The 17,604-nt window shown below is 39.8% G+C and overlaps 1 protein-coding gene across 2 annotated transcripts in view; it reads right to left on the bottom strand.

The window, feature by feature from the left end:
* Nucleotides 1-5,618: 5,618 nt before the first annotated feature.
* LOC123506505 (alanine aminotransferase 1-like) overlaps nt 5,619-17,604 on the bottom strand; it is a 47,936-nt gene continuing 35,950 nt past the window's right edge. For both annotated transcript variants that reach the window (XM_045258636.1, XM_045258637.1), the window contains 5 exons: nt 16,644-16,765; nt 15,737-15,922; nt 10,870-11,018; nt 10,241-10,395; nt 5,619-9,519 (listed from right to left, as the gene is read on the bottom strand). In XM_045258636.1, coding sequence (XP_045114571.1) covers nt 10,305-10,395; nt 10,870-11,018; nt 15,737-15,922; nt 16,644-16,765 — 548 coding nt within the window. In that variant the 3' untranslated portion in view covers nt 5,619-9,519; nt 10,241-10,304. The remainder of the gene's footprint in view (nt 9,520-10,240; nt 10,396-10,869; nt 11,019-15,736; nt 15,923-16,643; nt 16,766-17,604) is intronic.

The following is a 17,604-nucleotide window of genomic DNA, read 5'->3' as shown; positions in this document are numbered from 1 at the left end:
CAGACGTTACCCTACGGAACGAGCTCAGAGCTCATTATTTTCGATCTTCGGATAGGCCTGAGACCAGGCACACACCACACACCGGGACAACAAGGTCACAACTCCTCGATTTACATCCCGAACCTACTCACTGCTAGGTGAACAGGGGCTACACGTGAAAGGAGACACACCCAAATATCTCCACCCGGCCGGGGAATCGAACCCCGGTCCTCTGGCCTGTGAAGCCAGCGCTCTAACTACTGAGCTACCGGGCCTGTGTGTGTGTGTGTGTGTGTGTGTGTGTGTGTGTGTGTATTTACCTAATTTTACCTAATTGTAACATACGGGAAAAGAGCTATGCTCGTACTGTCCCGTCTCCATATCTACTAATGTCCAGCTTTTTCTTAAAATCATGAATATTCCTTGCGTTGACCACTTCCACGTCTAAACTATTCCATGCTTCCACCCTTCTATGAGGGAAGCTATATTTTTTCACATCTCTTCTATAAGTGGCCATTTTTAGTTTTTTCCCATGCCCTCTCGACATTCTTTCATTCCACATACACAGATCTTATCCTATCCATTTTTTCCATGCCAATCATCACTCTGTATATTGCTATCAGGTCTCCCCTTTCTCTTCTGTTTTCCAGGGTCGGAAGTTGCATTCTGTTCAGTCTGTCTTCATAAGTCAAATCTCTTAAGTCAGGCACCATTTTTGTTGCAGCCCTCTGTACTTTCTCTAGTTTCGTTATGTGTTTCTTTAAGTTCGGAGCCCACTGTATTGTTGCATATTCAAGCCTCGGTCTTATCATTGCAGTAATTATTTTCTTCATCATTTCTTCATCTAAATATACAAACGCCACTCTTATGTTCCTCAATAAGTTCAATACTTCTCCAATTATTTTGTTTATATGTCTCTCTGGCGTTAGGTCATTGGTAATTGTCACCCCAAGGTCTTTTTCTTCATGACTGGTTTTATGTCTTCATTTCCTATCTTGTACATACTCCTGATTCTTCTTTCACTCTTGCCAAACTCTAATTTCTTGCATTTTGTCGTGTTGAACTCCATTTGCCATGTACAGCTCCATTTCCATATTCTGTCCAAGTCTTCCTGGAGTAGTTCGCAATCTTTGTCACATCTCACTTTTCTTAACAATTTTGCATCGTCTGCAAATAGGCTCACATAACTGGACACCCCATCCACCATGTCATTTATGTAGACCGCAAACATTACTGGTGCCAACACTGATCCCTGTGGAACTCCACTCTCCACCAAGCCCCATTCTGATGGTCTGTCCTTAATTATTGTTCTCATTTCTCTTCCTACCAAAAAGTCTTCCATCCTTTTTAGTAAACTGCCATGCACTCCTCCTACCATTTCAAGTTTCCAGATCAGTCTCCGGTGTGGTACCTTATCAAAGGCCTTTTTTAAATCCAGATATATTCCATCAGCCCAACCATCTCTTTCCTGTATTACATCTATCACCCTCGAATAGTAACATATCAGGTTTGTCGTGCATGAACGCCCTTTTCTAAAACCAAATTGACACTCACAAAGTATGTCATTTTTCTCCAAGAAGTCTGTCCATCTATTCTTCACCACCCTCTCACACAGCTACCACACTTGTAAGTGACACTGGTCTATAGTTCAATGGGTCTCTCTTGTTACCTGATTTATAAATTGGGACAATGTTAGCTCTTTTCCAGTCTTGGGGCACTACACCTTCCCTTAATGAGGCATCAATTACTTCACAAACTTTTTCTGCCAGTTGCTCCCTGCATTCTCTTAAAATCCATCCTGATACCCCATCAGGTCCCACAGCTTTTCTCACTTCTAAACTCCCCATCATATTCTTGATCTCCTCCACAGTTACTTGAAACTCCTTCATAATCCCTTTCTGTTCCATTACCAGTGGTTTGTCAAAAGCAGTCTCCTTTGTGAATACCTTCCAAAGCATCCATTCATAGCCTCTGCCATTTCCTGGGATCCTCACTGCATACTCCATTTACTTCTAAACTTTCAATACTTTCTCTATTTTTGATGTTGTTGTTCACATGTCTGTAAAAAAGCCTTGGTTGGTCTTTACATTTATCAATTATATCCTTTTCTTGTTTCTTTCTTTCTTCTCTTCTAATCAACACATATTAATTTCTTGCTCTTTTGTAACTTTCCCACTGCTTAATCCATCTTTTCCTTCTCCACCTCTTCCATGCATCCTCTTTTCTTGTTCTAGCCTTTTCACATCTATCGTTAAACCAGTCCTGCTTTCCAACTTCTCTATGTTGTCTTATTGGTACAAATTTTTTCTCACCTTCTTTGTATATTTTTATAAATTCCTTCCACTTTTCATTTGCTCCCTTAGCACTCTTGAATTTCATCCAATTTGTCTCTTGAAAGAATTTCTTTAGGTTTCCAAAATCTGTCTTGGCATAATTCCATCTTCCCACTTTATATTCTTCATTTCTTCTAGATTTCTCTTCATCTATCACCTTGAACTCCAAAACTGCATGATCACTCTTTGCTAAAGGGCACTCCACCCTCATCTCCTCAATGACCATTGGCTCTGTACTAAAGACCAAGTCCAGTCTTGACGTGTGTGTGTGTGTGTGTGTGTGTGTGTGTGTGTGTGTGTGTGTGTGTGTGTGTGTGTGTGTGTGTGTGTGTGTGTGCAGGCTGTTTAATGTAAAATTATCCCCTACTCTCTCTCTCTCTCTCTCTCTCTCTCTCTCTCTCTCTCTCTCTCTCTCTCTCTCTCTCTCTCTCTCTCTCTCCATGAAGGCCACAGAGGTGACTAGGTAGAGTGTTCCTGCTGTTAATAATTTAGAAATGTTGTTAATCTCTCACTGGAACCTTAAAAACAATAACAACTTCAACTATACTCTATTGATGAAGGTTAGACACACAACCCGTCACTTCAGAGGAGCTTGGCAGTGTCTTATGGTGTGGCTTGACAATGTTAGGGCTGGATATGTCACTAAGCCTCTCTCTCTCTCTCTCTCTCTCTCTCTCTCTCTCTCTCTCTCTCTCTCTCTCTCTCTTTATCTATCTCTAATCGGTAAAGTTAGTCACTCTGAAGGTAAAAATGTGTCCCAGTAATGAAGAAGTTAAAATAGTGAAGACTGTGGCCATTAATCTTTTGTCCTCCATACACCCTTCCTAATGTCAATAAAATGGTCTAATGGTACACAAATCTCAAGGTAAAAATGTGTCCCAGTAATGAAGGGGTTAAAATAGTGAAGACTGTGGCCATTAATCTTCTGCCCTCCATATACCCTTGTTAGTGTTAATAAAATGGTCTAATGGTACACAAATCTCAAGGTAAAAATGTGTCCCAGTACTGAAGGGATTAAAATAGTGAAGACTGTGGCCATTAATCTTCTGCCCTCCATACACCCTTGTTAGTGTCAATAAAATTGTCTAATGGTACACAAAACTCAAGGTAAAAATGTGTCCCAGTACTGTAGGGGTTAAAATAGTGAAGACTGTGGCCATTTATCTTCTGCCCTCCATACACCCTTGCTGATGCCAATAAAATAGTCTAATGGTACACAAAACTCAAGGTAAAAATGTGTCTTGGTACTGAAGGGGTTAAAATAGTGAAGACTGTGGCCATTAATCTTCTGCCCTCCATAGACCCTTGCTGATGCCAATAAAATTGTCTAATGGTGCACAAAACTCAAGGTAAAAATGTGTCCCAGTACTGAAGGGGTTAAAATAGTGAAGACTGTGGCCATTAATCCTCTGCCCTCCATAGACCCTTGCTGATGTCAATAAAATGGTCTAATGGTGCACCCTTGCTAATGTCAATAATGTCAAGGCATTTCTGAATAAGACCTTATATCGTACCATAAAATCGCACCATATTTTTTCCCTCCCCAGAACCGTACCATAAAATCGCACCATATTTTTGCCTTCCCTTGACCCGTACCATAGTGTACCATACAATGCACCTCTTCACTCACTATTACAAATTACACAAAAATAATCTACTCAAAAATATACTTACATTTCTCCCCCTTCCCCCCAGCGTACAGCTAGGCAGGGCTCCCCGGAGGGCTGGTGGTACCTGGTTGGGGGAGCGCCAACATCCCCAGCAACACCAGCAGTGGAGTGTTTGGCTATCCTGGCTATGTGTACACCATCCTCTACTACCCCCAGCCCCTCCCTGCCCAGACACCCTCCCTCCAGTATGTCCTGCCAACACCACCACCACCACCACCACCAGTGGCAGTAGTAGCAGGAGCCAGGAGGAAAGAGGAGTGAGGGAGGAGGAGGAGGAAAACCATTATGGTATGTTTTTAATGGTTTCTATAAATGTTTCGTCGTGTTTGAAGTGTGTTCCGCGCCTGTGCTGGGTAAATACGTGGCGTTTAGTGGTGTTTTATGGCGTTTTATGATAGTACACAATCGGCTGTGCTCTTTTAAGTGTTAAATCAATCTATTGAGTGAAATATGTGGACTTTGAAATGGTGTTTGGTGCTGTTGTAAAAACCTCTTATTTTTCTTTATTTTATTTGCTCACGTTTCTGCTTCTCGGTCTAACTCGCTGTAGAAGGCCCTAAAAGATAGCTCAGACTCCCTGAAATGTGATAAAATACTTGCCAAGTGAAAATGGTTTGACTTTACAGGATGTTTTAAGAGATTTATTGGTTAAAATGTTTTTGTACTCTTAACGTACTTAGACATTTTTTTAAAACCAGTAAAGCTGGAAATATTTTGATATTTTGAAAATTAGTTTAAGTATTTATCACATCATAAAATAACAAGCATTTAGCTGTGGCTTCGTTTTTTCTAAGTCATTTTTGAAATCAAATTATTTATGTAATTTAGCCGAGTCACCCCCACCCCCGTCTCCGTTCTCTCTGGGGTGCGTTTGAGATGGCGCACCGGCACGTGCCGGCACAAGACATATCCCCTCAAACGCCGGTGAGAGGTAGCGAGTTGCCATGCCGCGATTCTTTGGGACACTCGCTTCGGAGAGGTGGTGTTGCGGTGACGTCATTAACCCTTTCCTTTCGGCACAAACTATTTTCCCATTTGCTATGACGGCTAAAAATGGTAAACCTAGAAATTGTCAGAAAACTGTTTGAATACTAATAATTATTTTCTCTTTGTTATTCTGAATACAATGATGTACTTTGTAGCTCGATGTGACCTCTGAAAGCTCAGTTTATGCCTTATCAAGGATTCCTCCTCCTCCTGCTGTGTGATCTGTCTTCCAGAAACAGCCCGGAGAGCTGATTATCTTTCTCTTATATTCATTTCTTTTCATCCATCTGATTTTTACCTTTTTAATGATTTTCTTTAAAATCAATACCGTACATCTCAAAATACGCCCCTCAACACATTTACGTACTGGGGAGACACTGAAAACATGTGAATTATACCTCCTAGACACATCAAACACACATTTAATACACGCCTCCAAAAATAACTCGTAACAGCCAATCATTCCATACCATATCACAATACATAGATCCAAAACAAGCCAAAATTCACCAAATATTGCAATGATTAATTCTACAGTACTATATGGAAAAATTCCCACAACCATAAATGAAGATGACTTAGCTCTCTTCACGTGTAATTGTACTTCACAGTACAATAAAAGGAGGAGCACTGAATAATAACTTCATCATTTTACATAAACACCTTTATTTTAAACCCAACACAGGTTCAATCAGCAAAAAAGAGCACTCATGTCCTTGTGTTAAAGTTTTCCTTGTCTTACAACTTACAAGGTGTGAGCCCAAGGCCACAGCCATAAAGTACTTTAGTGTAGTAGTAGTAGTAGTAGTAGTAGTAGTAGTAGTAGAAGACAGTTGCTCCTTCCAAGAAATTGGTGCTTCTTACCACAACCAAAGTGAGCTTATTACATGACCTGACATTGCCAAGGCAGTTTATTGCATCATTACATAGTAACAGTACTGCTGTGTTGTGAAACTCTGGATTTTGAGATCAGATGGATAGGCTGTGCATAATGCAATGAAGAAAGCTTGTAATCAAAAAGCCTACACAGAAAGGAACCTTGGAGTGTGTAACAAAGTTTCTGAAGGTGTGATCACATTGTGTGCAGTGCTTCTTCACAGTGTTTTGAATGCTTCAAAACATTCATTATCTCTGCAGCAATAGAAGGTATTTTTTCTTGCTGACTGTACAAAACTATCTATCAAGCCTATGTATGACACATTAGCACATTACACAACAGAATCAGACTTCTATCACTTTGCAATATGTAATGGGGAACAAACAAACAGTGAAGTTCTTACTTGTACCACAAATATGCACAACAGTACAACAGTAGTATGCTCTGTTACCATATTTTCATCTAAAATCAAGTAACTTTGGCTTCAACAACACAGTAATCCTTGGACTACACAGTATTTTCACTATCAACACTATCAGAAATAGCTGAATAAATCAGCCTGTTAAAATAAATTGACTATCTTATTTTTTACACATCACATACCACAAATCACAGATCATACACACACATATCTTCAGCTAACAAGTGGACTCCTCTAATTGTACTTTGGCTTGGTACAGTATGTACTGTGCTCTACTGTATGTGTACAGTTAAGCGACTCACTTCATGGGAACTTGCACAATGCCAACAATTACCTAGGATTACATGATTAAAACATAAAAAGCCTTGGATGGATAATACTTTCAAAAGATGCTAGTAAGAATTTATGTTCTGAGGTCATTTAATTTCTTTGTTTAAATTCTAGACATTGCATGACCACAAGACACCATTGGTAAGCAACACCTTGAGTTACAAAAAAATATTCTTGGAAAGTGATATGTTTGTTTAACCTGATAAATTCAGGATATGCATTCATGATATGCATTATGTGTACTCAGAACTTCCAGCATTGGTTATGCTGAAACCATCACTACACTCACATTCACCTGCTAATGTCAATGATGATGCAAACTATTACTGTCTAAGTCACTGATGATGACAGTGTGATATGCCTCAATCTTTTTGTTTTTACCCTTCTTTGGCCCTTTTCCTCATTTGTTGGGAAAATTCAGAAAACCTGCAGTGACATGATGACCAGTGACATGTTCTTGCTTTGTCAGTCCAAGTCAAGTCATCATTTTGGCTGCAGAAGGAACATGCAAACACAAGTACAACCGCACAACATAAAAGGCAGGAGAGGGTCACCATTTAAAAAAGGCTACTTGGCTGCCATGTAACAGACTATGGAACAACATCAACACTAAAAGAACCATGTGGTGCAGATTTAATTTTCTTTCTTTCAATATCTTTACTTTAGGAGCAAGTAACTTATACAGCTACAGAAATAAACAAAACCTTGAACATGGCTAAAAGAGTTGCATGCATTATAGCCTAATATAATTAGAATTAAGCAGAAATGAGTCTTTCATTTCGTTGCATCTGAATCGATGGCTATGTTCCAATATTTGTGTGCCACAAAGAAGTTACAGCATTAGAACTTTATGTAATCATCTCAGGATTTACTATGTGCTCATCACTGACTGCTCTCCAATCTTCATGACTGATCCATGAAATACTGTAGAACAGCCACACTCTAACTATTTGTAACCACAGTGATAGACAAGCATCTGAGGCTGCCATGACATTATCCTGAGTATAGATAGATAGATAGATAGATATGTATGTAAAACGTGATTCAGTGATGTTGCCATCATGATGACGAGCTGCAGTTGTGTGCACATGGTAGTAACAATTAATTACCAAAGCATGTATACCAACAGGTGCTTCCTTGCTTATATACCGACTGTTGAGCATTTTCTATGACCTATATATATATATATATATATATATATATATATATATATATATATATATATATATATATATATATATATATATATATATATATATATATAGTGATAAGAGGTACACTGCCCATCCTATTTCCCTTAGCCCTGAAAATACCACAGGCAACATAACCACACACACACACACACACAGAGAGAGAGAGAGAGAGAGAGAGAGAGAGAGAGAGAGAGAGAGAGAGAGAGAGAGAGAGAGAGAGAGAGAGAGAGAGAGAGAGAGAGAGAGAGAGAGAGAGAGAGAGAGAGAGAGAGAGATGAAATGAACATTTGAAAAGTAGCTCATTTATCAAAGTGCAAATATAATGCAATTATCTGCAGAAGGCACAAGTTGATTAATTCTCTCTCTCTCTCTCTCTCTCTGGTATCTACAATATGTTACTTCCAAACACAATCCCAACAAACTTACGAATTGCTTCCAAGATGCACCACAACCACTGCCAGCATGTAGAATTAGCCAGACAGAATGGCTGTTTTGACACAATGACAATTGCTGTGCTGCTCGATGCAATACAGTGGTTCTTGTGATCCCAGGACCACAAAACACAAATATTAATAATGCAACACTTAATTATCACAAAGTGACACCTCAGCTCTGCATGTCAACTAAAAGCAATTGTAACCTGATTAAAGTTATGGGAGGTGACATTTTGTGAATGAGTCTATGGGGAAGTTGATGCAATTCATTCATTTGTTAATGATGGAGAAGCTGTTATGACAAACTAAATATTTCATTAACAAAGTAATCATTCTCCACTGCAATGAAAAATTATACTGAGTTATAAAATAATGAATGAACAAAGTACAATAAAATTTAAAGTAACAAAATTAAATAATATTCAGAGCACTTGAAATGAAGCTGCTACTTTTATCAAAACCTTAATTGCAGTGAAAAGTTCACTCATTGAAACATCCATGTTTCTTCCTATACAGCAAGTGTGTCATACCACAACACCAGAAGGCCTTTCCTAAAACAGTGCCTCATGTAATAGAACCTTAGTGGAAGCCTGAAGTGGACTGAGGCATCTGTCCCCCATAGCTTGGCTGGATCTCATGCACACTGTGATAAACATAGCATACATGTCCCAAAAATGGTGCATATACTAACTGCAGCCCTGACAACAACACTCTACAGCTAAATTTAATATTCTTGAGTGAGCAGTCTAGGAAAAGTACAGTTATAGACAAACATTTGAATGTTTTTACTGAGCATTGTGTGTCTGCCAGTGTTCAGAATGAGACTTGCAGGAGTGAAGACAATTTAGGTGAGTCTATAGGGCAAGTGCCAATGCTCACCACTCTTGGGAACATGAAACCATTTTATGGCCTCTTGCTGTGTACAGCAAAGTTAGCTCTGTTAATCAAAGGGACTGGAAAATTGAATGCTAAATCCAGCAGCACAGAGACAGAATTAACCCTCCATTGATAAAGTATGTTTTGTGCAGTGGATAACAAGTGCAATATTGATCATTTGTTATAAATGGCAGTGAATAATGCACATCTGGTAAATAGTGAAGGTGGTGGTGGTCGGGTGATGGTGGAAATGGCATTTGTGATTCTGTGTGTGTGTGTGTGTGTGTGTGTGTGTGTGTGTGTGTGTGTGTGTATTGTGTTGTGTTGTGTTGTGCTGTGTTGTGTTGTGCTGTGCTGTGCTGTGCTGTGCTGTGCTGTGCTGTGCTGTGTGTGATACTTGCTGGTGCAGACAGGAGATTCTGGAAAAGAAAAGGTACATATAAGTACCATGAGCCATTTGAGCAACCTAGATGAATGAGTGTGGCAGGTACTGATGCTAAGCTGCTCACTAACATTGTGGATAAATCACAAGTACAATTAAAGTTCTGTGTTTACACTCCCAGTGTTTTGAAAGCCTGCTTTACTGCTCACACTAGTAGTAAATGACACCACCACACCACCAGCTACTCATCCTTCCCCTTCACCACAAAGCACTTATTGCAGCTTTTTTTCCTTTCCTTTATAATGCTCAACATTCTCTAAGCTCATGAAGAAAAAGAAAATAATTGGCATTATGGACAGGTCCAGGGTTGAAATGGCCGGCACAGGTTAAACTTAAGTTGTTTGTTTTGTAGAAAATGTATTGAAATGTTGGTAATATCTATACAAATACACCTTGGAGATAATAATTGTGTTTTCTATGAATAAATAAATAAATCATAACATGTTTTCATCTAATCATTGCTGATATGACATGAAATTTACATCTCATTTCAACATATCCAGTATTTTGGGACATATTCAGGCTTGTAAATGCTGAAAAACAGAACTCTTACTATACCACCAGCAGCATGGGCCAGCCAAGCCCAAAGCCTGTTTGCCCAAGACATCAGTGGTGGTGCTCTCCACTTGCCTCAAACTTATCACTATCAACACTGAGACAAATCTGTAAGGCAATCAAAGAGGTGAGTGATCACCCACCAGCAGGGTGTGCTTCTCAGAAGTGCAGGCATCCTCCTCCTCCTTCTCCTCATACTTGTTCTCTTCACTGATATTTGTTGACAAAGTTGGAGTGGAATTCCCTAAACTTCTCCAGCATAGTGTTGAGCAACTCAGGCTGTGGCAGGATTGTGGTTCTGATGGAGGGAGACAATTGACACTTTCAGTGATCAAATATGAATTTCATTCATAATCATTTTTTTTTTAATTATTTAGCACCAGCCAAAATCTTAGAGATGCTCACTGAGATGTCAGTCACAGAGTAAAAAAAATGGTGTCTTGAAATCTCTCTCTTGAAATTCAAATTACGGGAAAAACGAAAAATAGAAGTAGGCAAGAAGTTCCAGAGCTTAAATTCAAATGAGCATATTCTCTAGACTAGTGGTTCTTTACCTCCTGGTCATGACCCAAAGTTGTGTCACAAACCTATTTCAATGGCCTGCCAAGAATATGTACTCAGTTTTTTCCTGCCCATAAAAGGAAAGATTACAATGAACACAAACAATAATACATGCAATGTGAGTACAGTCAAACAACCGTGATTTTCAACCAATATCAAAGATCCTAACACACTGCCAATTTAATACACACAAAACTATTCACAGTCATACCTGAAATGATACGTTCCAGGACGCTGCCCAAACCCAGTGCCTGGAACAATGCATATGCCAGTGTTCTCAAGAACCTGGAAGGCGTAGAAAACATCTGGTGCTTGTCCTGCTGCCTTGGCTGCCTCTATGGCCTTCAGAGGAAGCTGGATCTGAAGGGGAATAGAGGGGTAAATGGCCTTGGAGATGATGATGATGATGATGATGAAGGTGTGTGTGTATTTACCTATTTGTGTATTACAGGGCCCAAGCTAAGCTCTGTGTCCTGTCTCCTTGGCCACTCCTGTCATATCTCTCTTTCATCTGATTGACACACTGCGTCAACGACATCACTGCTCAGTTTATTCCATTTATCAATACTACGATGCGGAAAACTGTATTTTCTCACGTCATTTAGACAGATGTTTTTTATGAATTTTTTTTCCATGTCCTCGGAGATGATTACTTGTGGTCACTTTTACCAACTCTCTGTCCAGTATGTCAATCTTGTTCACCAATTTATACATAGTTATCATGTCTCCCCTTGTTCTTCTCTCTTCTAATGTGGTCAGCCCCAGTTCCCTCAGCCTTTCCTCATAGTCTAACTCCCTGAGTCCTGGTACCATCCTTGTTGCCAGCCTCTGTACCCTTTCCACCTTCTTCACATTTTTCTTCATATGCGGTGACCAGACACAAGCTGCATATTCTAACTGGGGTCTTATTAAGGTACATAATATCTTCATCATTCCTTCATCTAGGTAGTGGAATGCAAAATATTTTGAAGCATGTTACTCCAAGGTACCTGTTTTCCTGTCTCCAAAATCTTGTTAATGTGTTTCTCCGGTGACAAATGTGTTTTGCACTTTACTCCTAAGTCTTTCCTCATTGGTCTCTTCAATTTTCTCATCACCCAGCCTGTAATCCCTGTTTGGTCTGTATCTACTTCTTCCCATTTTCATAACATGGCTCTTGTTTATATTAAATTCCATCTGCCACTCTTTACTCCATTCATATATTTTATCAAGATCTTCCTGTAACTTGTTACAATCTTCCACATTCTTTACTCTCCTCATAATTTTAGTATCATCTGCAAACATATTCATGTAACTGTCAATTCCTACTGGCATATCATTAACATAAATAAAAAACATGATGGGACCAAGCACTGACCCTTGTGGAACTCCACTGGTTACCTTTTTCCACTCGGACTTCTTTCCTTTCACCACTGTTCGCATTTCTCTTCCCACTAAGTAATTTTCCATCCATTTTGCTAGTTTATCATTTACTCCTCCAATCTTCTTTAGTTTCCACATCAGTCTATTGTGTGGTACTTTATCAAAGGCCTTTCTCAAGTCCAGGTAGATAGCATCCACCCATCCCTCTCTATGTTGTAGTATGTCAGTCACTCTTGAATAAAAACATAATAAATTGGATACACGATCTTCCTTTTCTGAAACCAAACTGCCTTTCACTCAGAATGTTTTCACTTTCTAGATACTCACTCCACTTAGCTTTAATTACTTCTTCACATACCTTGCACAATATACTAGTCAACAATACTGGTCTGTAATTTAACGGTTCCATTCTACTACCATTCTTATATATAGGCACAATGTCAGCTCTTTTCCACTCTTTCAGGACTATTCCTGTTCGTATGGAGGTTTCCACAATATCAAATATGGGGTTCAACAATTGATCCTTACATTCTTTTAGCAACCTCCCAGATATGCCATCAGGCCCCATTGATTTATTAATATCCAAGTTACTTATAATTTTCCTTATATCTTCTTTAGTAACCATGATGTCCTGCATTTGCTTTATTTCCGTAGGCCTTCCTCCTGTAAAATGCTCCTCCTTTGTAAACACTTTGCAAAAGTTGTCGTTCAATATTTCAGCTATATCTCTAGCATCCTCATATACTTCTTCCCCATTTTTTACCTTTTCTATTGCCTCCCTTTTATTTAGTTTTCCATTTATGAATTTGTAAAACATTTTGGGTCACTATCACAGTTTTCCACCACCCTCTGTTCATATTCCTTCTGTGCTGTTCTCCTTACTTCAACATATCTATTCCTTGCTGTTTTGTAGACTTCTCTTGATAATACATCACTGTTTTTCTTAAGTTTCTTCCATGCCTTTTCTTTGTTCTTTTTTGCTTCTTCACAATTTCTATTAAACCACTGTTTATTATTTAAAGTCCTCTTTCTGTGATATGGCACAAACTTCTTCACAGCAGAGTTAAATAAATCCATAAATTTATCGTATTTCAATTGCATATCCCCTTCCTGGTATATCACAGACCAGTCAATTTCATTAAAGAACTCTCTTATATGGTTATAATTTGCCCTAACATGATTAAATTTTTCCTCCCTGTGCTCCACACTCTTTTCCATGCTTAATTCTGTATCCAGCTCAAAGCTTAGGACATCATGGTTGCTTTTCCCCAAGGTACATTCATGTTCAATTTCCTCTTTAGAGATGCCCTGGTAAATACCAAATCCAACCTCGCTGCAACATCCTGTCCCCTGCACCTTGTTGGTGATCTCACCCACTGTGTCATCAAGTTATTTGTTACTACGTTTAACAATTCCTCTGCCCACTCACCACCATTCACCACTTCGTAGTCTTCCCACACTATTTCCTTACAATTAAAGTCCCCGACTATCATCACTCTATTCTTTCTGATGAGTTCTTGCTTCATTCTGTCTAGAGTATTTCTCATCACCATTTGATACTGTTCATAGTTCCAAGCACTGGTTCTGGGTGGTATGTATACTGTTATAATATTAATGTCCCTCTTGCCATCTGTTATATGCATACTTATCACTTCCTCATTTCCCTTACTAAAGTTCACCTCCTTCACTATCAGATCCTTCTTAGTAAAAACCATTATACCACCACCTCCTTTATTCTTTCTATCATTTCTCCATACTTTGTAGTGTTTTACATCAAACCAATCTAGCTTTATTTCAGGCCTCAACTTTGTTTCCACCACACACATTATGTCCCGTTCATTGTTTCTTAGGTAATCCATACATTCTAGCCTCTTAGACAGAAATCCATCTATATTCGTGTATGTCACTTGAATTCCATTCCTAGTCTCTTTCTTCCATGTTTCAGTCAGTGTAATGTCTATTCCATCTGTTTTATCCACCACTTCTTCAGCCTCCCATTTCTCATCCTCTAAAAAAAACTTGGTCTTTTCCTCCTCGGTTCTTTCCTCATTCTTCTCTCTCACTTCAGTTACAAGCTCTTTCATTTTCATTCTTTCATCCTGTGTCATATTTCTTCTTATGTAAATTGTTTTGGTTCCCTCGTAGTCTTTAAGTTTCCAGGCCTTCCTCAGCAAGGCCTCGGCTGCCACCTGAGACTTTAACTTCAATTTTAATGGTCTACTCTTGCCTTCTTCAAAAGCTCCTAGTCTCACACTTCCTCTACCTCAGCATATAGGCATTCTTCCTCCTTGGAGATCTTATTTAGTAAAAACTTAATCCTGTCATTTTCCTTATCCCTCCTCTCTTGCCAGTTCCTATTAGTTTCCTCCCTCAAACCTGTTATGATCACGCATTTTTTCTTTTCGGCAATATCTCTCACCACATACTCATTTTCCTTCAAAGCCTTTACCATTTCACTCTGTGTAATCGCTTTATTTTCTTCTTGCTTTTTCATTATCTCCTTAAAGGACTTTTGTTAAGGCATTCCTCCTTCCCCAAGTCTCCTTCGGATATTTTCTTTTCTATTTTGAGGAGTTTAGCCTTCATCTCATCACATTATTTCCTTAGATGTTGATTTTCTTTCTCCATTTCCACTTTCTCCTTCAATAGCTTTTTATTCTCTCTCGTTAACATATAGATTTATTTTTTTAAGGTATTGTTCTCTGCTATGACTCTAAATTTTTCTTCTATGGATCTAATATTTAGAAACTTACTTTCTAATGCCTGAATTCTGGAATCCATGTCTAATTTTATCTAGTCCACTTGGAGTGGTCACAAACCCCTCGAAGTCTCGCAAATTTCTAGGCATAGATTGCATGATTTCTATCTCCAGCTGTTTCGGCCAAAACAAAACAAAACACCGCTGACACTCTTTGACTAGAGCCCACTCTCCATTTTTACTTGAAAATAGCCCACTTTCTGTACTTTTCGATAGTAGGACACTAACTGTACCCCACAGAGATACCCAGGCCCTGTAAACACCATAGGTAATTTCTCCCCTTCCCCGGTCCTCAGCCGGAGACAAGCCGTCTTCAGGACTTCCTCTCTCGACAGTCGTGTGTGTGTGTGTGTGTGTGTGTGTGTGTGTGTGTGTGTGTGTGTGTGTGTGTGTGTGTGTGTGTGTGTGTGTGTGTGTGTGTGCATTGTATCATATTGTATTCATGGTTACCTGCTGGTCACCCAGCCAGTCTTCCACATTACAGAGTGAGTTTAGAGCTCACAGACCAATCTTTGAGTAAGACTGAGACCACATCACACTCCACACACCAGGAAAGCAAGGCCACAACCCTTCAAATTACATCCCGTACCTACTTGCTGCTAGGTGAACAGGGGCTACACATTAAGAGGCTCGCTGCACCAAGAACTCGAACCTGAGCCCTCGTGGTTATGATCAAAGGTGTGACCTACATGCCTACCTACTAACACAATGCAGCTCTGTAACTATACAAGATAAGGAAACTTGATGTTAACACAAGCACCATCATCTATGTAACACAACCATTCCTAGGATTGGGAGAAATGCTTATCTTTGCAGTACACAACAAATTTGAAATGTGTTGTCTTTGTACTTAACAATAAAGTTACCGACTACATTCCATGCAAAAGCTAAGACGTCCTCTCTCTCTCTCTCTCTCTCTCTCTCTCTCTCTCTCTCTCTCTCTCTCTCTCTCTCTCACCTGGGGAAAGGCATACATGGCTCCCTGCACAATGTTGCAGGACATGCCCGGTACTGAGTTGAAAGTTTCCACCACCATCTTGGCACGCTGAGCCAGGGAGGACAGAATGGCACTCTTCTCTGACATGAACTGTTCATAGGACGTGTCACCCTCACGTGGTGGATTCACAACACACTCCATCACTGCCTGAAATTCAAACATGGCTGTCACTATTGGCATTCTTATTCTATCTATCCACATACGGTATATACCATGCAGGTTGGATTTTCACACAGGATGACCAGGACAATGCACCATGCATTCACACACCCACACACATTCAGAGCCTCACTCTGTCAGCTCCATGTGGATAGAGAAGGTCTCTGTTACACCACAGGAGCTTGGCCAAGGCTCAGGTGGTCATATACTTCCACACCAATGACCAACACCATATATTGGAATTATATGGCTTTATTCTTGTATTGACCACATAAATTTGATTTTCAAATTCTTGATTCATAAATAAAATAAATGAGTCCTTTGTCCAGACTTAAGAGTAAAAGATATGCATTTATGTAAAAATCCACAAGAAATATAATGAAAATATTGAATCTACAATTGATGTTGATTTATGAATAGCTTAAAGGCAAACAACTCATTCATAAATTGCAATGCCCCTACACACTGGCTACAGACAGCAAGCATGCACGCGCACGTGCACACACATATACACAGGTGATGTCAAGACACATAGCATTTACACATCAAACTATAAACAGCTAGACTGACCCAAATGAAGATGTGGCTACAATAGATAGCATAGTACATATATTCAGAGAGAAAATTGAAAAATGTAGACAGGACAAAATTAGCTTTCCTCCAACCCTGCAAAGTACAAAACAAGGTAAACAACTTCATAAATCCATACCTGGCCAAGAGTGGTTGGACAAAGTTTGGCTGAGATGCTCTTAAGGTACATGGCCTTCACCTGAGGGTCAAGGTTGATAAGCTCTGCATAGCCACCACGCAGGCCACACTCCCCCATGTAGCCTGCAATACAACACAATCATTGTCAGTGTCAACTCTGCCACACAATTCTTGGAATCTACATACATTCCAACAAAACAATGATACCAAAGGGCATGGAAGTGTGCCATCAATTCACCTCAAAGAGTAAGTTGGTTAGCAAAGATCTGGGATCAAGAAGGAGTTGAAGCTAAATCCTCACAACCTGCATAATTACTGGCAAGCACCAAGCATGGCCTAGTCAGTCACAGTCACACTCAAGCTTATCCCCAGACCTGAGTGTTTATTAGCAAGCACCAAGCATGGGAAGTCAGTCACAGTTACACTCAAGGTTTAGTTACACACAAGTTACCCAGCACAACAACCAATCACTGCACTTCAGACTTCTCTCTACTCACACAGATAATTAGGCTAAGTTTAATGAAGTGTCAGGCCTATGTAGTGTTAGGTGCTAAGTGCTATACATCTGCTATACCTATGAGGGAAATGCCATATGAGGCCCCGCGTGCCAAACAATCGTAACCCTGAAATTTAAGATTTTGAGATAACGGCTGCTCCATGGAGTAGAGGGGTGTAAAAGTCGTATGGTGATGCCGGCCAAGCCAAATCCGACCTTCTAGGTACCTACAGCACGGTGCAAAGTAGAGCGAAAACATGTGAAAAAAAGTAGCGAGATACCAGCTCAATTCTGTGCCAAAGAATAGTAACCTTCCCAGCCCAGCTGTTGCTGCCTGACGTGCGTGACCTAATCAGCAGCGCGTACGGCTGTGACGTCACTCCCACGCCGCGGCTCATCCAATGACAGCTATGTTTACGCACTCTCTCTCTCTCTCTCTCTCTCTCTCTCTCTCTCTCTCTCTCTC

The sequence above is a fragment of the Portunus trituberculatus genome, chromosome 20 (genome assembly GCF_017591435.1).
Source record: "Portunus trituberculatus isolate SZX2019 chromosome 20, ASM1759143v1, whole genome shotgun sequence".
Taxonomy (NCBI): domain Eukaryota; kingdom Metazoa; phylum Arthropoda; class Malacostraca; order Decapoda; family Portunidae; genus Portunus; species Portunus trituberculatus.
Note: the sequence above shows the minus strand (reverse complement) of the source record. Positions and strands in the feature narration are given on the sequence as shown.